General features: G+C 36.9%; 1 protein-coding gene across 1 annotated transcript in view; it reads left to right on the top strand.

Annotated features, from left to right (window-relative positions):
- ZNF804B (zinc finger protein 804B) overlaps positions 1-23194 on the top strand; it is a 583715-nt gene that overhangs the window by 457400 nt on the left and 103121 nt on the right. Inside the window, exon 2 of the mRNA XM_004381504.1 lies at positions 380-523. Coding sequence (XP_004381561.1) covers positions 380-523 — 144 coding nt within the window. The remainder of the gene's footprint in view (positions 1-379; positions 524-23194) is intronic.

Raw genomic sequence — 23194 nt, forward strand, 5'->3', positions numbered from 1 at the left:
GTATATGAGGTGATTGAAAAAAACATGGCTTGGGTCAAGCACACCTTTGTCCTCAAAGTGACATCTCTGCTTATACTTTGCTTTTACTGTGACTACATAACAAAAACCAAAACCAAACCCGATGCCGTCAAGTCAATTTTGACTCATAGCGACCCTACAGGACAGAGCAGAACTGCCCCCATAGAGTTTCCAAGGAGCTCCTGGTGGATTTCAACTGCCAACCTTTAGGTTAGCAACCGTAGCTCTTAACCACTATGCCACCGGGGTTTCCAATATAGTCACAGTAAAATTAATTAGCAGCTTGATTAATATGAGACCATCGCTATGCTATTAGAAAGAAATATAACCAACATCTTTGCCTTTTTTTTTTTCTTTTAAGGATTTTGCAGAAAAGGAGAAGGCCACAGCAAAGGCACTGGAAGATGTTAAGGCAAACTTTTACTGTGAATTATGTGACAAACAGTATCACAAACACCAGGAGTTTGACAATCACATTAATTCTTATGATCATGCTCATAAGCAGGTAAGCCAAAGTGGGAAAAATCCTTCACATTTCTGGATTTATACCCTCAGAATAGAGCTGCATGAATTTGGCTTTATTTATTGTCATCTGAGGTGAGACTATTTTATCTTTTTTTTTTAATCTGAAAAGTCGTGTTTTCTGTTTAAATGTTAGGTGAAAATATTTTTTCTTAGAAGAACCATAAAACTGGGTGGTTAACTTAGAGATAAAATAGTAAATTACATGCATGGGGAAACCAGGGCCCAGGAATCATTGTGTCATATTCAAAACCACCTAGCAAAGTCTTGGCAGAACTAGATTTTAGAACTCATACTAGGGTAGAACCTATTACAGTGGTCTTTCAAAGATTCTGATATGTAGGAAATAGTAGGTCTTTAGGAAGACAGTTCTCAGTAAAGGAATATCCACTTAGGAGAGTCAAAACTGTTACTTACTAAAGGTAACATTGCAAAACAAATTCAGAATGGCAAAGAAAAAGAGAGATGGCAAGTGGAAATGTATCAATTATTTTCCTTCAAAGGTCATATGTATCCAGATCATCAGGGTAGACATTCTATGCATGGCTGCTAATATTCTCTACTTCCATCTCTCTGTGGGAGAGGAGACTATTGTTCTCATCCTTGCTGGTTGAGATATGAAGATACTGGCAATTTAGGAATCAAGAGTATTAAATATCACAGAGTGAGAAAAAATTCCATGTAGTCAGAGGATCATTGCTAACAACTCAGAGAGGGTACACAGTCCCAATGCCAAATGGTCCTGATACCTTGGAATATGTGGAGAAGTCTCATATAGATTAGCTCTAAAATATTTATTCAGAGTGAACAAGGGTAAACACTTTGACTAACTTGACTAATATTTATTGAATGCACACTATTTGGCCTTGCGCTATGCAAGGCTGATGAAGACACTGCTTCTATCCTTAATGATAAGAGATGTATATAACCGACTGTGTTTCTCTGACAAGGGCAAGATCAATGAGATAAAATGTTTTAGGACTGTGATTCCCAAATCTTAGTGTGCATAATAATCACCTGGAAATTGCTAAAAAAATGCAAGTTCCTAGACTTTCCCTCAAATATTCTAATTTGATAGCTCTGAGATGGGGCCCAAGAACCTGCATTATAAAATGATATAAAATTGAAAGTTTTAAACATATGTAAAAATAACCTATGTGGTCATTACCAAGTTTCAACAATGACCAACCTTGCCTCTTTTTTACTACCTCCACTATCACCACTACATTATTTTGAAGCAATCCAAGACATTGTATAATTTCATCTAAAAACACTTCAAGATACATAAAGATGCTTAAACAGCATAGCACAATTCCATTACCACACCTAAAAATTAACAGTAATGCCTTGATAGCAGTTAGTGATCTTGTATCCCTAGATGCCTCATAAATGATTTGTAAATTTTGGTTTGTTTAAATCAGGAACTAAAAATATCCACAATTTTAATTGAGGTTTTTTAAAAAAATTTTCTTTTAATATATCTTTAATCTATAGGTTTTCTCTCTCTCTTTTAATTTTACTCCTTGCAATTTAATTGTTGAAGAAATTGGGTTGTTTTTCACATTTGAGATTATGCTTATTATAAATAGTGTTGTCTTTTGACATTTTCCTCTATCTTCTGTATTTACTTTAAACTGGATGATATATCAAAACACTTGATTAAACTTAGGTTTGTTTGTTTTTTTTTCTTAGTAAGAACATGTTATAGAGGTTATTGTGTCCTTTTTTAGGGAGACATATGATGTCTGGTTGTCTTTCATCTTGTGACAGTAACTTTGATCGGTGGGTTTAGATATCAGTCTGATCCATTCATCTACTTGGCTTTTTTTCTCACTAATGGTTTTTGTAGCCATTGATGATCACTTGCTTAAATCATTACTTTATTTGAAGTTGCAAAATGGTAATATTTCTAGTATTACCTTTTTTAATTCATTTATTATATGGGATATGTTCACAGGGAGAAACTTCCTATAAATATTACTCCCTCAGGAAATTTTATGCAGATAGTCTTCAGGCTGCATATTGTGACAAATCACTCTGAGATTTCAGCAAAATAAAACTTGAGGGAAGGGCTCATGGAACATTTGATCTGTGACATTTGAACAATGATATTTGGTCTGTGTTTTAAACATGCATCAGTAGCTGTTGAAATAGAAGCTCGAGATGGGAGAGAATTCTGGACGGTGGAAACACAGGATGCTATATATATGATGGGAAAGGTAGCACCGAATGAAGGAGAAGAGGGCATAGATTGACCAAAGTAAATGATGTGACTAAGAAGTACACAAGAGAAAAGTACATTATTCATAAAGGACATGACATGCATAATGTTGGCAACTACACCAACAACAACCAAAAAATATATGTGTTGTTACCTATACATGTATCTATGCATACATGAATATGGGTATGCATGTTTGTGTACATATGTATGTACATATTGTTGCTGTTGTTAAATGTCATTGAGTCAGTTCCAATTCATAGAGACCCTATGTACAACAGAACAAAACACTGCCCAGTCCTGTGCCATCCTCACAGTCGTCGTTACGCTTAAGCCCATTGCTGCAGCCACTGTGTCAGTCCATCTCTTTGTGAGTCTTTCTCTTTTTTGCTGACTGTCTACTTTACAAAGCATGATGTCCTTCTCCAAGGAATGGTCCATCCTGAAAACATATCCAAAATATGCGAGACAAAGTCTCGCCATCCTTGCTTCTGAGGAGCATTCTGGCTGTACTTCTTCCAAGACAGATTTGTTCATTCTTCTGGCAGTCCACGGTATATTCAACATTCTTTGCCAACGCCATAATTCAAAGGTATCACTTCTTCTCAGTCCTCCTTATTCATTGTCCAGCTTTCGAATGCATATGGGGCAAATGAAAATACCATGGCTTGGGTCAGGCACACCTTAGTCCTTAAAGTGACATCTTTGCTTTTTAACACTTTAAAGAGGTCTTTTGTAGCAGATTTGCTCAATGCTATATGTTGTTTGATTTCCTGACTGCTGTTTCCATGGTATTGATTGAGGATCCAAGTAAAATGAAATCCTTGACAACTTCAATCTTTTCTCCATTTATCATGATATTGTTTATTGATCCAGTTGTGAGGATTATCATCTTCTTTATGTTGAGATGTAATCCATACTGAAGGCTGTAGCCTTTGATCTTCATCAGTAAATGCGTCAAGTCCTCTTCACTTTCAGTAAGCAAGGCTGTGTAGTCTGTATATAGTAGGTTGTTAATGAGTCTTCCTCTGATCCTGATGCCTCATTCCTCTTCATATAGTCCAGCTTCTCAGATTATTTGCTCAGCATACACACTGAATAAGTATGGTGAAAGGATACAACCCTGAAGCACACCTTTCTCGACTTTAAACCATGCAGTATCCCATTGTTCTGTTCAAATGACTGCTTCTTGGTCTATGTACAGAGTCCATACAAGCACAATTAAGTGTTCTGGAATTCCCATTCTTCTCAATGTTATCCATAATTTGTTATGATCCACATAGTTGAAAGCCTTTGCATAGTCAATAAAACACAGGTAAACATCTTTCTGGTATTCTCCACTTTCAGCCAAGATCCATCTGACATCAGCAATGATATTCCTCATTCCACATCCTCCTCTGAATATAGCTTGAATTTCTGGCAGTTCCCTGTTGATGTAGTCTTACAACTACTTTTGAATGATCTTCAGCAAAATTTTACTTGCGTGTGATTTTAATGATATTGTTTGATAATTTCCACATTCTGTTGGATCACTTTTCTTTGGAATGGGTACAAATATGGATCTCTTCCAGTTGGTTGGCCAGGTAGTTGTCTTCCAAATTTCATAGCGTAGATGAGTGAGTGCTTCCAGAGCTGCATCCATTTGTTGAAACATCTCAATTGGTATTCCATCAATTCTTGGAGCCTTGTTTTTCACCAATGCCTTCAGTACAGTTTGGACTGCTTCCTTCAGCACCATCTGTTCTTGATCATATGGTACTTTCTGAAATGGTTGAACGTCCACCCATTCTTTTTGGCACAGTGATTCTGTGTATTCCTTCCATCTTCTTTTGATGCTTCCTGTGCTGTTTAATATTTTCCCCAGTAGAATCCTTCAACATGGCAACTTGAGGCTTGAATTTTTTCTTCCATTCTTTCAGCTTGAGAAGTGCGGAGAGTGTTCTTCCCTTTTGTTTTTCTAATGCCAGGTCTTTGCGCACTTTATTATAATACTTTCCTTTGTCTTCTCAAGCCACCCTTTGAAATCTTCTGCTCAGTTCTTTTACTTCATCATTTCTTCCATTCTCTTTAGCTACTCTACGTTCAAGACCGAGTTTCAGAGTTTCTTCTGACATCCATTTTGGTCTTTTCTTTCTTTCCTGTCTTTTTATGACTTTTTCTTTCATGTATGATGTCACTGATGTCATTCCACAATTCGTCTGGTCTTCAGTCATTAGTGTTCAGTGTGTCAAATCTATTCTTGAGATAGTCTCTACATTCAAGGTCATACGCTGGCTCTCGTAGACTTCTTCTAATATTCTTCAACTTGAACTTGCATAAAAGCATTTGATGGTCTGTTCCAAAGTTGGCCTTTGGCCTTGTTCTGACTTATGATATTGAGATTTTCCATAGTCTCTTTCAACAGATGTAGTCAATTTGATTCCTGTGTATTCCATCAGGCAAGGTCCACTTGTATAATTGCTGTTTATGTTGTTGAAAAAAGGTATTTGCAATGAAGAAGTCGTTGGTCTTCCAAAATTCTATCATGCAATCTCTAGCATCGTTTCTATCACCAAGGCCATATTTTCCAACTACCAATTCTTCTTTGTTTCCAACTTTCACATTCCAATCGCCAGTAATTATCAATACATCTTGATTCTGTATTTGATCAATTTCAGACTGCAGAAGTTGGTAAAAATCTTCAGTTTCTTCATCTTTGGCGTTAGTGGTTGGTACATAAATTTGAATATTATGTGTATTAACTGGTCTTCCTTGTAGGCATATGGATATTATCCTATCAATGACAGTGTTGTACTTCAGAATCAATCTTGAAATGTTCTTTTTGACAATGAATGTGATGCCATTCCTCTTCAATTTGTCATTCCTGTCATAGTAAACCATATGATTGTCCGATTCAAAATGGCCAATACCAGTCCATTTTAGCTCACTAATGCCTAGGACATTGATGTTTCTGCATTCCATTTCATTTTTGATGATTTCCAGTTTTCCTAGATGCATACTTTGTATATCCCATGTTTCCATTATTAATGGATGTTTGCAGCTGTTTCTTCTCATTTTGAGTCATGTCAAATTAACAAGTGAAGCTCCAAAATCTTCACTCCATCCAAGTCATTAAGGTTGATTCTACTTTGAGGAGGCGGCTCTTCCGCAGTCTCAGTTTGAGTGCCTTCCAACTTGAGGGGCTCATTTTCTGGCACTGTATCACACAATGTTCTCCTGCTATTCATAAGGTTTTCGTTGTCTAATTCTTTTCAGAAATAGACTGCCAGGTCCTTCCTCCTAGTTTGTCTTAGTCTGGAAGCTCTGCTGCAACCTGTCCACCATTGGTGACCCTGCTGGTATTTGAAATACTGGTGGTTAGCCTCCAGCAACACAGCAACACACAAGCCACCACAGTACGACAAGCTGACAGACGTGGGGAGAAAAAAATGCAACAGAACTCAAATTCTTAAAAAGTCCAGATTTACTGGACCAGTTGAGACGTGGGCTCCCTGAGATTATTTCTCTGAGATACTCTTTAAACCTTGAACCAAAACTATCCCAAGGTCACCTTTTCGCTGAATAACAGATTGACTTGTCAAAGATTATTATACATGAATATTGCACACCTTTAAAAAATCATCTATATGAGACCAAAGGGTCAACAATTACACTAAAGCAAAGATGGAGTAATTAGATTAATGGAAACGGAACACTCCAAATGGAATTACCACCCATATCTCACTTATCTCAACATGGTTAGGTTCGAAAACAAAGTGGTTATGCAAAAATCAGCATTATGCCAAATGCTTGCAATTTCCTTCCCCAGCCTCCTCTCCTTCCCAGCCTCCACTTGCTCAGCTGGGCAGCCAACAGCCCCTCCGTACCTGTGGCAATCACAGGCTAACCCTCACACTCCTTGCCAGACTCTGAATCCCTGCTGTGGGCTGCTAGCTGGGCGTCCTCAGTCACCCCCATGCCAAGTAGGTTCCGTGGTGCCCTCAATGTGGGAAGTGGGGTGGAGGTGGCTGGGAGGTGCACGGTGGCCTTGGCCAGCGCGGCTCTGCAGAGGCGAATGCAGCTTACCAGCCGTGCCCTGCTCATAGCAACCGCTAGCTGGTGTCTGTATGCAAGGTGAGTATGGGGCAGAGGGTGAGGCGGGCCAGTAGAGAGCCAGGAGGAGGGAGGGGAGGCGTGAGTTGGGAGGAGCTGGAGCACTGGGGTGCCTCATGGGTTCCAGACTGGGATTAAATACCCTGGGACCGTGCCACGGCTCCTCCCTCTGAATGCCCTGGATGAGCTGCACGCTGCGAGGATGTGCGGGTTGGTGGGGTCGTTCATATACAAAATAGTTGGATAATAGTTTTACCATGGTCATAAATGTGAAAGATTGGATAATGAGATAGTCGATAAGTAAGGAGTAACTGTAATGAGATGGTTGACACACCGTAAAAACTGTAACCGGTGTCACTGAACAATTCGTGTAGTAGTTGTTAAACGGGAACCTAATTTGCTGTGTAAAATTTCACCTTAAACACAATATTATTAAAAAAATCATTTAACCAGGCAGTCAAAAATGATAGGGTCTATACAGTAGAAAACTTATGTCAAGGCACAGGGACAGTGATAAGGTATGATGGCATGATCCATAGAGGAGTTGCTAAAGCCACCATCACTCTCCCAGGAAGTTCTCTAGGACCCTTTGAAAATGAGTTTCTTTTCCCTCATCCTTCTTTTGCAATATATCTTGCCCTTACCTTTCATTCTGCTTTATCGCTTTCACTCAGTGGTGTCACTAGGGGGGTTCCAGGGGTGCAGACCACACTGGGTGACACTGTCAGAGGGGGAGACACGAAAATGACTGTCTATAAAATTTTTGTGGTGTTTCAGCAGTAATTTATTATTATTTTAATTTTATTTTATTGTACTTTAAGTGAAAGTTTACAATTCAAGTTAGTCTCTCATACAAAAATTTAGAAATACATTGTTATGTGACCCTAATTGCTCTCCATATACTGTGACGGCACATTCCTCCTTTCCACGCTTGATATCCCGTGTCCAATCAACCAGCTCCTGACCCTTTCTGCCTTCTCATCTCACCTCCAGACAGGAAGCTGCCCATTTAGTCTCATGTATCTACTTAAGCTAAGAAGCACACTCTTCACGAGTATCATTTTACGTCCCATAGTCCAGTCTAATCTTTGTCTGAAGAGTTGGCCTCAGGAATTGTTTTAGTTCTGGGTTGACAGAGAGTCTGGGGGCCATGCCTTCTGGGGTTCCTCCAGTCTCAGTAAGACCATTAAGTCTGGTCTTTTTACTAGAATTTGAGTTCGGCACTCCACCTTTCTCCTGTTCCATCAGGACTCCCTGTTGTGTTCCCTGTCAGGGCAGTCATTGGTGGTAGCTGGGCACCATCTAGTTCTTCTGGTCTCACGCTGATGAAGTCTCTGGTTTATGTGGACCTTTCTGTCTCTTGAGCTAATACTTTCCTTGTGTCTTTGGTATTCTTCATTCTCCTTTACTCCAGGTGGGTTGGGACCAATTGATGCATCTCAGATGGCCGCTTGCAAGCTTTTAAGACCCCAGATACCACTCACCAAAGTAGGATGCAGAACATTTTCTTAATAAACTTTGTTATGCCAGTTGATCTAGATGTCCCCTGAAAGCATGGTCCCCAGACCCCCATGTGTTTGGCTGTATTCAGGATACTTCGTAGCTTTGGTTTAGTCCAGTTGTGCTGAGTTCCCCTGTAGTGAGTGCTGTCTCTCCCTTCACCTAAGATAATTCTTGTCTACTATCTAGTTAGAAATTTATTATTTTTTAATAAAAATATCCCTGTAGTTAGTTATAACAAGAGTATTTTTTGTAAGCCCAGCTTACATGTATCAATATAGAACTTCCCCAAAAAGTTTCCAAGGAGCAGCTGGTGGATTCAAACTGCTGACCTTTTAGTTAGCAGCCAAGCTCGTAACCACTGTGCTACCAGGGCTCCCTCTGTATACCTACAGGGCTAAAACTCTATACTAATTTGCTTTTTGAACCTTCTAATGTGCTCTGGTCAGAGCCGTCATTAATACCCAATTGCAAAGATGCTGCAAATCACCTGGTTTCATCTGCACCCACTACAAGCACATGCTGTTGTTTTTATTGCTGCCAGTGTTTTTATAGTTGCTGATTTTGTCAAATTTTCTGGTGTTTTAGCAATAATATTGTGGTTATTAGTATTTGTGAACCTATATCAATAACTTTTTTGAGAATGTAGTAGTAATTAAAGGAAAAGGAGAAAAATAAAAAAAGGCTTCTGCTCATTTACTAATGTCATAAATAATACTGTAATTCAATGTAGATTTTACAAAACAATTTTGCTATCAGTATTCATGTAAGAAATATTATATTTAAGCAATTTACAACCATATTTATCACATATTATTATATAATTAAAATTGGTAATAAGGATTTTGTATGGTCTGGTATGGGAGTAGATCCATGGGGGTGGTGACATCATAAGTTACTGCACTGGGTGACACCAACCCTAGTGATGCCACTACTTTCACCATCCATATTTAATCTCACTCCTGAGTGTTTACCAGGGTCTTCTAACTAGACTCCCTGCCTCTAGTATTTTCCCTCTTCCCAATCAACCTATTACTTATGGACACACTAATTTTTCCAAACTACCATGTTTGTACTATAGCGCCCCTACCTGGAAATCTTCAATGGTTGATGACTAACTTTTAAAAGATTCTGAACTACTTAGCCTGTCATTCAAAACCTCCACAGTCTGGCTCTTTCTTCCATTTCCAGATTTATCTTCTGCAACTCCAGAATTCCCTTCCAGTTTCTCAAAAGATGCCTTATGCTTCTCCACCTGCTCATCTTGGCTCATAATCTTCCCTCTGCCTGGGATGCCCCCCCACCTTGTGCACTTCTGTACTTATGAATATTTAATGCATAGATTAACATCTTATATCAGCATATTAAAGCAGCTGAGATATTATGGTAAGCTGATTTTACACAGCATTTTCCAAATTCATTTTTTTCAAACGCTATTAATACTGTGTAGAATTGTGTACATGCTACCCACTTTGGGAAACACTGGAGTAATTAAATTTGCTGATACTTTGTAAGACTGATTTCTTGGATAATGTTGAAAATACTTCAGGATGAAGATTAATTTTTTTAAAAAATTCCTCAATTTTAAATAAAGCTGGGTTTAAATTTCACTTTTAAATGAAACCAAATTTTATATACAGAAAAAGGAAGTATGTGCGAAAGACAGACATGCAAAAGTCCTCTCTCTCACTCTTTTCAAATTCCAAAGTTAAATAAGTCCATTTGGTTCTTACTTCAGTAAGGTCTTTTCTTGATTGTGACGATGATTATAATGATGGTGGTGGGGATTCAGATGAAAGTTTTTTTTTTTTTTTTTTTTTTGGCCTGGCTAATATGAACATTTGCCATAGTTTTATTTTCAGTGTGGATTCAGATTAAATACGTATCTGGCATCTTCTGTTGAACTTCCAGCAATATGGTCTTTTGGTCCACTTAGAAGTGAATCCAAATTCACATGCAAATGATTCTATTACTCATTAACAGAACAGTTTATGACTAACTATTAACAAAGTAATCTTTGAATTCTATCTGCTTTCCTTTCTCTGTTTATAATTGCTCTATACATTTCAGTTTAATAAGTGGTTTCTAAAGCTTTCCCATTGTTCTGTATCTAAATATCAGTATTACATGTTATTTCAAAGAATATATTGCTTACAGTTATCTTGCAGTTGTAGACATGTAAATCAACAGATAACTTTAAAGAATAAGGTAGAACACTTGTGGGATTTAGAACTTTAACTCTTGGATATTTATAATATTTTCTATAATTTGATTAAAAAATTATTTTTCTTAGGTATTTGTTGTAAAGAAAGAAAACATATCAGCAAGAAAACTTTTTTTTTTTTAATTTCTCCAACAAGGAGAAAAAAAAAAGGATGTCTAGCTTTATTAACCCCATTCTCTGTATAACTCATGTTTGTAGAACTAACTCAATTGTTTTACCTATTGCCTTGAACTCTATAATTCTCTGTAAATGTTGAGCATTATTACTAAAGCAATTTGAATCTGTATACAGATTACAATCACTTGGATAAAGACAGCACTGAAACTATTAATATAGCCAACATGTCAGTAGCAATTAATTCTTTGAGAGACTACCTACAAATCATAATCCCTTTCTCAAGACTGCTAGCAGCAAATGTATAATAACAGTATAAATAACATACATCCTCACAAGCAGCAGAATTATCTCCTGCCCCAGAGACATTCTGGCTCATCTCAATTTAGGAGAAAACAATGGAGCTGGATCTCTATACAATTAACCCATAAAAATATCTTCAATAATAAAAAAAAAAATCCACTTTCATATCATCCACATGTGAAGCTTAATCCTTCTCATCTTTGCATGCTTCACAATAGGATTTATTTTCACTCAGAGAGAGCTATTCACTTGTCAAGCCTAGATTTTAACTCCAACTGATTCATTCTTAAAATATTGCTTTGGATTCATTTTTCTCATATCTACCTGCTCAGAATGAAAATATCAAAACAGAATTGTATTTGTTGTCTTGACTCTAGGAGGAAAAGACTCCAAATACTGCTGAAAGAATTTAATCCAATTACCTCTTGCTTTGTTCCACATATTTGATTTTTATTTTCCTCAAGTATTGCCCAATTGGCCCAATGATATATATCAGAATAACATTTTTAAGTTGTTAGTTTCTGTGACTTGGCTCTGACTCATAGTGACCTTATGTACAACAGAATGAAACATTGTTTGGTCCTGTGCCATCATCATGATCATTGGTATGAGTCCATTGTTGCGGCTATCGTGTCAATCCATCTCATTAAGGGTTTATCTCATTTTTGCTGACCCTCTACTTTCCCAAACAGGATGTCTTTTTTTCCTAGCAATTGGTCTTTCTTGGTGACATGTCTAAAGTAATGACATGTCTAAAGTAAGCAAGCTGAAGTTTCGTCATCTTCACTTCTAAGGAGCGTTCTGGTAGTACTTCTGAGAATGATTTTCTTTGTTCTTATGATAATCCATGATATATTCATTATTCATTGCCAACACCACAATTCAAACATATCAATTCTTTGTCTTTCTTTGATAGTAGCCTTTATAACAGTGACAACTGGAAGGAGAGAGAAGGCATATTCAAAAGATAGTGGCTTATAATCATATGAACGCATGATCTACATCACTAGTAATCAAATAAATACAAATTTGAGAAGATTATTTTTCAATAAAGTTGTCAGTGTTGATTAGATGCTGGTAAATAGAGACTGTCAAACTTTGCTGTGGGGGTGCAAATTGTTTCAGTCTTTCAATGATCAACTTTTGATTATTTATTAAAAAATTTAAAATGTGAAAATCTTCCATCAATAATTCCATTTGATATGTATTCTAGGAAAATAATTAGACAAATTTCAAAGACATATATACAAAAATGTTTAAAATACAGAAATACTAGAAGCAATCTAAAGATACAATGAAAGGAGAGTGGTTAAATTATGGTGCACCTAAACTGGAATAATATGTAAAAATTAAAATAATGGTTTGGATCTATATTTTACATTACATTTAATTTTTAAAATAATACTTTGATACTTGTTTATATTAAAAAATCAAGTAATATAGAAGTATAAAACGCTGAATAAAATATCTTTAACAATTTTGTCCATACCTTTTCAGATGTTTCTAAACACTTAGTACGAAATAATAAACTTTTGTAAAAAAAATAACAAAACATAAATGTTGTTATACTTTACATATTATTATAACTTAATACATTTTCATTTAACATATCTGTCAGTCAATGGAGATCTATATTTTATTGTGTTGTTAAATCAATATTCAGTATTTATTGTGACTTGTAAATATTTTTTCAGCTAAGTCACATAAGATACTATCATTACTTTATGATTATATTTTCTTTCTTGTCCAATATTTATTTTTTCCTGAAGTTAGAAACTGCCTTACTCTTATATTTGATGAATTTCATAATTTATCCCTGAATTATCTACCGGATGTGAGAATAAAGTCTCAATACAATAACATCAGATAAATCGATAAATCAGACAATGGGTTAGTTCCTTCCTTCCTCCCTCTTTACAGAAATTTCTTCTAGAGTTACCTTTCTGCTCTAATTTGGACTGATTTTACTCCAGGCCTGCTGCATAGCTATTATTCTGGGACTTCTTTTCATTGTCATCCTGTGAATTCTTTTCCTTATCTCCTAGATTGTAGTCCTTCTTTCCTTAATCCTATAACTTCGTATGTATTATTTCCTCCTTTTGATGGAGGCTATACTCCAGTAACTTCCTAATGATATACCCAAGCTAACATTTCTGAGACCTTGTCTGAAAACGTCTTTATTTCTGCTCTCGCACTTGATTTGTTTCTCAGCTGGTTACAGGGTTCAGTGTTGTTGTTGAGAAGTCATATGCCATTTTAATTCTTTACTTTGGAAAGTTTTAGACTTTCCCTTCATCATTCCTTCTTTTTGTCCTTTTTTCTCTGTAAATCAATACCCCTCCTATTCCTCAGTAAAACAGGGCCAATGCAAACTTCCTCAGAGAGGCACTATGAGAATTAAATAAAAAAATGCATCAAAACTCCTTAGTAAGTGCTGAGCATCTCCTAAGTACTCTAGAGTTGATGGAGGCATATTTCACAAGATGCACTTATCAATGAAGGCTAGAGAGCCATTTCTAAGAATATTATGTGAGGGATTCTTTCATTAAATGGGAGGCTAAGATGTGAACTTCTCATATATTCTCTGTCTCTGAACCTGTGAATTTATAAATTTGTAGGTAGATAGAACTTTCTCTCATTTAGTTTAATCATAGACCTGGACAAAGCAGTGAGAAAACAATTAAAAAAAAAAAAAAAAATTGGTGTCAGGTCTCTGGAGCTGCAACCTCTAGGTGGTCTGCCCTTATTACCTCTTGAACACAATTTTAGCATCATCTCTTTGATGTATGTAAGACATGAGACACCATGAAAAACTGTGCAGCAGAGTCTTAGTTCTTTAACAAGTGTAATAAACTGCATTTTTCAAGTGCCTGGAACTTTGGGAAATTTGACCTAGGCTGCCATATCAGTTTCTGAGTTTTTACTCTAAGAATGTTTCTTGAAATGAACACAGAAGTTTGTTAATCTCCTAGAATTAACTCTTGGTGCTTTTACATCTCCTTCCGCAGTCATTCAATTACTTAGCAATAATGTTTCATGTGTAATTAAAGAAACATTTTTTATTCCACATCATTTCTTAAAGAACACATACATTATTTCTACTGAACATTTTTAGTGATCGTGGTAACATTCTCACAGTGCTTTTAGTGGGGGTTTATACTTTTGTTTCCTCTATCCTCCACGGGCCATTATATAAAATTTCTTTTTACAGAGGTTTACATTTTCTAGTCACTTTTGTAGTTTTTCCAACTTACATTCTAGTTTCTTAACACAATATTTCAACATATTATGACAGGTCCATGATGAACTGAATTGTACATGAAATTAATCCTACAGTGTTTAACAACAGCTTCTATTATCCCATTATTCAAGATTGACAGATGGCAATATTATCCTCTTTATCTATTATGTTTTATGGAGTAGTCATTGAGTACATGGCACTGGGTGAGCTCCTCCCTACAAGAATCCAAATTAACTGTTGGTGGTTCAAGTAAAAAGATTATACCCATTATAATCCCACTGTCAAAATACTGCAGAGTTGTGGGTAAAGCCCGAGCTCACTGCCCACACATGTTAATGATAAGGCCAGAGGAGAGAAAGAAGAGCAATAATTCACGTGTAAATTAGCTATTTTTAAATGGACTTTATTTTTTAGAGCAGTTTTAGGTTTACAGAAAAATTATGCAGAAAGTACAGATTCCCTATAAACTCTTCTCCTCCCTGCAAATTATTTCTTCTATTAATGTCTTGCATTTCCTGCGGTACATTCATCATAACTGATGAACCAATATTGATTCATTATTATCAACTAAAGTATACAGATTTTTTTCACTTTTTTTAATTGTACTTTAGATGAACATTTACAGAACAGTTTCTCATTAAACAACAGTTAGTACACATAGTGTTTTATGACAATGATTAACAACCCCATGACATGTCAACACTCTCCCTTCTCAACCTTGGGTTCCCTATTACCAGCTTTCCTGTCCCCTCCTGCCTTCTAGTCCTTGTCCCTGGACTGTTGTGCCCCGTTAGTCTCATTCTGTTTTATGGGGCTGTCTAATCTTTGGCTGAACCGTGAACCTAAGGAGTGACTTCATTACTGAGCTAAAAGGGTATCCGCGAGCCATACTCTCAGGGTTTCTCCAGTCTCTTTCAGGCCAGTAAATCTGGTCTTTTTTGTATGAGTTAGAATTTTGTTCTACATACTTTTCCAGCTCTGTCCAGGACCATATATTGTGATCCCAGTCAGAGCAGTCAGTGGTGGTAGCCAGGCACCATCTAGTTGTACTGCATTCAGTCTGGTGGAGGCCATGGTAGCTGTGATCCATTAGTCCTTTGGACTAATCTTTTCCTTGTATCTTGCTTTCTTCATTCTCCCTTGCTCCCAAAGGGGTGAGACCAGTGGAGTATCTTAGATGGCTGTTCACAGGCTTTTGAGACCTCAGATGCTACTCACCACGGCAGAATGTAGAACATTTTCTTTATAAACTGTGTTATGCCAATTGAGCTAGATGTTCCCTAAGACCACAGTCCCCACGGACCTCCACCCAGCGATTCGGTCCCTGAGGGAGTTTGGATGTGTCTATGGAGCTTCCATGACCTTTCCTTGTACAAGTTGTGCTGGCTTCCCCAGTATTGTGTACTGTCTCACCCTTCACAAAAGATACCACTTACCTATTTAGTATTTCCTCCCCCACCCCTACCACCCATTGTAACCAACAAAGATTGTTTCTTTTTGTGTGTAATGAAGTACACAGTTTTAAAATTAGGGTTCACAATTTGTGTTGTATAGTCCTATGGGTTTTGACAAATGTATTACGTCATATGTCCACGGTTCCAGAATCAAACAGAATAGTTTCACTGCCCTAAAAATGCCCTGTGCTCTTTTCTCCCTGCCCCTGAACTCCTTTTTTCTATTACTGTGGCATATTATGTTAATAGATTTTTAGATATTAAATAAACTTTGCATTCCTTGGAGAAATTCCACTTTGTCATGGTGTATAATCCTTTTTATATTTTGTGAGATACAGTTTGCTCATATTAAGAATTTTTATGCTTATGAGGGATATTGGTCTGTAGTTCACTTTCTTAATATGTCTTTCTGTGGCTTTGGTATCAGGGAAATACTAGCCTTATAAAATGAATGGGAAGTTTTCCCTCCTCTTCCAGTTTCTAAAAGAGTTTCTGTAGGATTGATATTTTTTCTTCAGATGTTTGATAGAATTTGCCAGTGATGCCACTTTTAACTACTAACTCAATTTCTTTACTTGATAAATGTTTATTCAGATTTTCTACTTATTCTTGACTCAGTTTTTGATAATTTCTGGTAATTTTTACAGGGAATTGCTCATTTCATGTGACTTGCCTAATTTGTTGGCATAAAATTGTTCATATTACTTTCTTAGAATACTTGTGCTAACCTTAGGCTCAGCAATGACATCCCCTACTTAGTTTCTGCTTTTGGTGACTACACTCACTTTGTGTTTTCTTGGTTACTCTAGCTAAAGGCTCATTAATTTTTCTGATCTTTTCAAATAATTAACTTCTGTTTTGATTACTTACTTTCTATTGTTTTGTTTTACATTTCATTGATACCTGATTTTTGTTCTGCCATTTATTTTATCCTTCTTTCTACTTACTTGGTGTTTGATTCGCTTTTTTTTTTCTTGCAAAAATGTTTTTGACCTATTCTATACCTTTAGAGTAACTGTAGTAGTTTATTAAAGATAATCCTGTGGAGAAGCAATAAAATTTTGCTTAACTTTATTCATAATCTAATTGTGACCAGAGAAAATGTATCCTCCATTAAATCCTCTTTTGGTAAGTATTGCACAACGATAAATTTGAGGTTTTGCCAGTTGGTAGTATTCCATAGAGTCCCTGGGTGACAGAAATGGCTAAGTACTTGACTACTAGCTGAAAGGTTGGCAGTTCAAACTTAACCAGAGGTGCCTCTGAAGACAGGCCTGGCAATCTGCTTCCCAAAGGTCACAGCCTTGAAAACCCTATGGAGCAGTTCTACTGTGCACACATGGGTCACCATGAGTCAGACTCAACTCTATGGCAACTAACAGTAACAACAACAATATTGCATACAACTATTTTGTGTTACAGTTTAAATGCATATTTATGTACTTTGTTCTTATATGGAAGATCCGACCTAAATAAAGCCCACCTCAATGTGGAGATGGGCTTCTGTTTGAGGGGTTGGCTGGGGAACAGTGAAAAATGGAGGCAAGATTTTAATTAAGAAATAGTTTTGTATCTACTCCAGTGTATAAAGTAAAAGTTTGAATAATTCTATTAATTTTAGACAGAGAACTACTAGGAATAGGTAATATTCTGTTTGTAAAAAGAGAACTGAATCTTCAGATAGACACAAAGCCATCTCAGTAAAACACCATTAGAATTTTTAACTCAAACAATTTATACTCCTAGATAAACCATAAAATATGTACCTAGATAATATAATGAGTTTGTTTTCAGAAGTCTGTGACCTGCTGAGACAGAATTGGTCAGTTCGTGGCCCTGTTGGCAGGGCCATGCCTTGAAATTGATCAGGAGTTTGTGTATATATGCAGCCAACCCCACAGGGGTTTTTCAGACATAAAGAGGCAGGAAGAGAAGCTGCAGGAAGAAGCAGGAGGAAGAAAGAAGAGAGAATAGAGAAGAAGTAGTGAGAGAGAGGAGGCAAGAACCTCCTAAAAGAGCTGTAACATAAATCAAAGGCTATAACACTGAAGACAGCAAGGGGTCTAGAAGGGACCCAGCAGCAGAGCCAGCAGTGACAGGCCTGGAAGGGGCCCAGTGGCAGAGCCAGCAATGACAGATGGCAGGGCCAAGAGGAGCCTGGCCTGAGGGGGCTGAAAGAAGCCTGTCCTCAGGAGGTGGAGAGGAGGCCTGCATGGCCCAGAGGAGCTGAGAGAGCTGTCCTGCACTGAAGAAGGGAGACTGCCTACATGCTTCCTGGTGTTGATCCTGAGTTGTAGCCTGTTGATCCTGATCCTGAGTTGTACCTTATTACTTTCTTAACAAAACACTTAATTGTAAGTATGGTCTGTGATTTCTCTGTGGCCGTTGCAATGCATTATCAAACCCAGAAAAGCAGCAGAGTATGTCATGGGAAGGACGACTCGTATTAGATTGGTAACAAGGCTGGAGAGTGGAGGTATGTCTGACCTCCACCTCAAAGGGATCAGCCTTGGGCTGATCTTGATTCGCATTATCTCCCCTAAAGTTCGGCAAGGTCTGATATTACTACCACTCCCACCGTTTTACAAGGTTGAAATATTTCTTTTGAAGAATAGAGCAACTGGCTAAATTGAAGTGAAACTATTTTAATTATTTCTACATTACCTTGGCACTCAGGACAAATGTTTAGAAATAGATAATAAATACTTCTTTAAAAATACAATTTTAAAAATATTTTGTGTTACAACTACCCTTTGAAACCACTTTCTTTCTGAATGTTTAATTTGGAACCATATATCCATTTTTAAAGTTGGTTCCCAAGTTTTTGTAGTTTCTCAAATACACACTGAGTAGAACGTAACTGAATTTTTCAATGACCATGGCAGCAAAATTCTTATTGTTTTTCAGCCTCCAAGGTTAATACAATTCAATCAACGTTTATTTAGCTCTTACTATTTGCAAGTATCTTCCCAAAACAATTTCCCAAGAGGAAAATTTGAGTAAGACATGTCTCAGCATTTAGGAAGCTCACATGTGGGAGGTGACGAACTATCCTGGTTTCATTTTTAAAACCAATAAAGTTTTCTGAAAACTGTCTTTGAGAGGAAGGTGACTAGAGAGGTGAGGTGATAAAAGGGTAGGTAGGACAAATGTATGCATAAATATATATTAAGCCAACTGTCTTGAGAGTTACAAAATTTTCCATGGGAACTGAAAGAAGAGAGAACAAGATCAATGTGCAATTCAATAATGTACAGCAATGCTCCATTCATACATATAGAGAGAAGAATGGATTCTCTCTCAAGATAATTCAAAGTAGAACTTTCCAATTTGTCTGAAGCATGTGTGACATTCAACCAGTCACTCAGGATAATTAGAGATTTACATTTTATTATAGTCATTTCTTGGCAATCTATAAGGCTTTCAGGATCTAAACTGTAGTGAGATTTTAGATAATATTCATGCATATGAGAATAAAGTATATATAACCATGCATAATTTTAGTCTACAATAAAATCATTTTCTTGGATTTCAGAGTTGGTGCTATTATCTGAGGAAATGAACATGGCTTATATTAGTAAGTTTTATCTCACTGTCTATTTTTTTAGAGTTCCATTGAAATGTTCTGCTCAGTAATTTTAGAATCTTCAGTCTTGCTTTTAGCATTAGAATATTGTTTTCTAATGAACATAACTCTTAATATTCAAATCTATTTTTCAAATTTTAAATGCCCAACATTAGAAAGGATTTTAACGTTGCTAAGGACAAAAAAGTAGTGTGGCTGAGTGGGCAGAATGCCACATCTGAAATCTAAAGCTGTGTCTCCAACACCATTGAGCAGTGAACATTTGGGAAAGTCACACAGTTTCTTAGTTTTAGCTCCTTATCTCCAAACCACGTTAATAACATCTGTCTCACTTATCCCGTAAGGGGAAAAAAAATTGTGAAAACGCTTAGAAGCACTCTAAAAATAGAAGGTTGTTTTATGTAAAAGTGAATAACAATTACATTTATAGCTCATTATTTATGAGGAACTTGTAATTTTCAAAATGTACACTTACCTATTTAGTTGGTTCGGAGAGAACATGCTTAGAGTCAATTCCCAACTGACATAATGAAAAGAGCACAATTTTAGAGTCAGAAGACTTACATTTGAGCTCTGGCTCAGTTACTCTTTAGCTTTGTGATTTCATGAAATTATTCAAGCCAAGTGAATCTCCTTAGCTTCCTCAAGTGGGAATTGGGGCTCATGAGATCCTCCTCATCTACCTTCAAAGGTTGATATGCTGGTGATGAGCTATGAAAATGAATGCAAAAGTACTCAGTAAACTGTAAATTCATGCAAAATATATGTAAATATACTCTGTAAACTATAAATTTTCCAACAAACAAAACTTTATCTCTCATCTTGATTTTCTAAACATAGCTATTTGTAGAGTGTGACAATAATGGTGGTAATAAACTGTTCTGAGTAGTCAGATGAGGATTAGATTGAAGCAGGAGTAAAGCAGATTTGGAAAGGAAAGGGGCAGAAATCTGAGAAAGTGGGCATTAAGGAAAGAAAAGCTTCATAGAAATGCATATTTTAAAGTAAAGAAGAAGGGGGGATGAAGAGACATATATTTCATCATCTTGATTTTAGGAGTCATTTTTTGAACATATATGCCTAGATCATGAAACTAGCAATTTTATAAACTAAGGGTTATAAAGTATTAGTGGGTCATGACTCATACTGGGTCATAAAATCATTTTAGTGGGCTGCAACTGGCATATTTTAAAAATGAAATTGAATAAAACAGAAAATATTAGAGCACACTGCACTGTTAAAGGTACGTTTTGTTTCATGAGGAAGCCCTGGTGGTAGAGTGGTTAACAGCTATGGCTTCTAACCAAAAGGTCGTCAGTTCTAATCCACCAGGCGCTCCTTGGAAACCCTATAGGGCAGTTCTACTCTGTCCCCTAGGGTTACTATGAGTCGGAATCTACTCAACAGCAATGCATTTTTTTTTGGTTTCATGAAATTGTGTTGCAGTTAAATATATACATATGAGTATCCTAGGTCATGAACTAAAATAGATTTCTTTCTGTAGGGTATAGTAAAAAAAAAAAATCTAAAAGCCACTGAAGTGGAGAATTTTTATGAACTGAATAAGAGGTTGCCTAGAAACAAATATAACTTGGACACAGTTTTCTGATTTAGATTTTATTGGATTAGTCAGTATAATCCTTTTTCCAGTGGCTCTCAGGAGGCCAGCAGCACAAACAGAGAAGGGAGCTAGTAATGTTGATCAAAGGTTAGGAATTGGACCCAGTGGAGTTAAGGTTGTTAGGGAAGTGAAGATACTCTGGTGGCTGTTGATAGGTCTAAGATGGTGGACCTAAGTTTCCAGCCTAGTGTGGAGTGATCATTTATTTTTAAACAGCTTTAGTTTTTGGAAAACAACTCTCTCGTTGAGCCTCAAATCTACCTTCCTGTAATGTCTACCTGTAATATCTATGGTTCTGTCTTCTGGCATCATATCCAAAAATATAATCACTTCTCTGCACTAAAGAGTTTTATGTATTTCAAAATAGCTATTGTTATTTGTGTCCATTTGGGTCTGTAAGGACCAAAGCAGATAACCTCAGAGGCCCAGAATCTGGTAAGGTCAGGTGTGAGAAATTAACCAGAGCTTTAAGCATGGTAAAAAACTGGTTGGTGCAAAATACAATCGAGTGAATCTGAAGATGCCCAAAGTGTATGGGATAGACATGTGCATCAGCAAAGGCCAGTCCAGAGCTAAGCATAAATGCAAACCGTAAAACGCAGTAAAAACCACATCATTGCCTGAGTATTCCCCTTCTGTTTGAAGTGGTGTTATGCCTTGAGAGAGGGCCTGGTATTCAAGAGTTCATGAGCAGGACCCTCTTACAGCCTCTGTTATGGATTGAATTGCACCCCCCAAAAAGATACGTTGAATTTCTAACCATCATACCTGTGATTATGACCCTGTTTGGGCGTAAATTTGTCTTTTGTTATGTTAATGAAGTAATGCCAGAGTACGGTGGGCTCTAAACCTAATCCCTTCGGACTGGTGTCTTACGAAGAGGGAAAATGGACACAGAGAGAGAGACACACAGGGGGAAGAAAGAAGTTATGTGACATTGGAAGCAGATGTATCTACAAGCCTAGTAACACCAAGGATTGCTGGCCCTGGTGGCACAGTGGTTAAGAGCTTGCTGTCAACCAAAAGGTCGGCAGTTCAAATCCACCAGTGGTTCCTTGGAAGCCCTATGGGGCAGTTCTACACGAGTCGGAATTGACTAGACAGCAACCAGACTGAAAGAGGCTGAAAGAGGTAAAGAAGGACCTTCTCCTAGAGCCACACCCTGAATTCAGACTCCTAGCCTCCTGAACTCTGAGAAAATAAATTTCTGTTTTTTAAAGCTACCTACTGTGCTAATTTTGTTATAGCACTAGGAAACTAAAACATCTTCATTCCTCATTTCTTCAGTTTTTCCTCACATCATGATTTTCAGCCCTTCCCATAGACTCTGAAGTACACAGCACTTCAATTTTTTTCTTTTCTAAATCTTGTGCTCAACCCAGAATGCGTCAAATGAATTTCACTGGCTGGTTTGTTGTGCTAGCAAAAAGGTAAGGTACTTATCAGTTGAATTTTTAATTAAGTTCTTTGACAGTATTCTGAGATGTGAGCTGTTTTTGAATGAATGATTTTGTGATTGTGAATAGTGACAGACCCTCTTATACACAGGGGCTCCTATGCAGATGAGCTTATTTATACTTATAGATACAATGACCTGTGGAAAAGATGTTTTGCTTATATGTTTACCCAATTTTGGGCAATGTGGACTTTGTCTATTTTATGTCTCTCTTCTTGATATGTACGGACTTAAATAGATTAATTTTTTACCCTATCAGTTTTCAAAATGTTACTGAAAATATATGAAGTTCCATTGAAATTATTTTCCTAAAATATGGTCTCATCTTATTCAATGAGTGTTTAACATTGACCAAGCACATAGTCACATTGGTAAGTAGTATCTAAATTCTCAATCACAGGAAATACTTCTCCATCCCTGTGACTGTAAATTACTCATTAATAGGAGCACAGTAATAATTCCTTAATTATGAATATTTTGAATAAAATATTCTGGTCTCTAATTACTCCCCATTGCTGTCAAGTCGATTCTGACTCATAGCGACCCTACAGGACAGACTAGAACTGCCCCATAGGGCTTCCAAGAAGTGTCTGGCAGATTCAAACTGTCGACCTTTTGGTTAGCAGTCATAGCTCTTAACCACTAGGCCACCAGGATTTCCTTCTAATTACTAAGTATGTCTAAAAGGGAAGCATGGCATTTTTTTTCCCAGACAATACCTTACAAATTGTCCCATGCAAATTGTCATTTTTTAAGTAGAATATAGAGGCCTATAGATGTTAAAAAATTTTCCAAAGTCATTTTGCTAGTTCTAAATGACAGAACATAGCCTTAGCTTGAAT

This window comes from Trichechus manatus, unplaced genomic scaffold, assembly GCF_000243295.1.
Source record: "Trichechus manatus latirostris isolate Lorelei unplaced genomic scaffold, TriManLat1.0 scaffold00085, whole genome shotgun sequence".
NCBI lineage: Eukaryota > Metazoa > Chordata > Mammalia > Sirenia > Trichechidae > Trichechus > Trichechus manatus.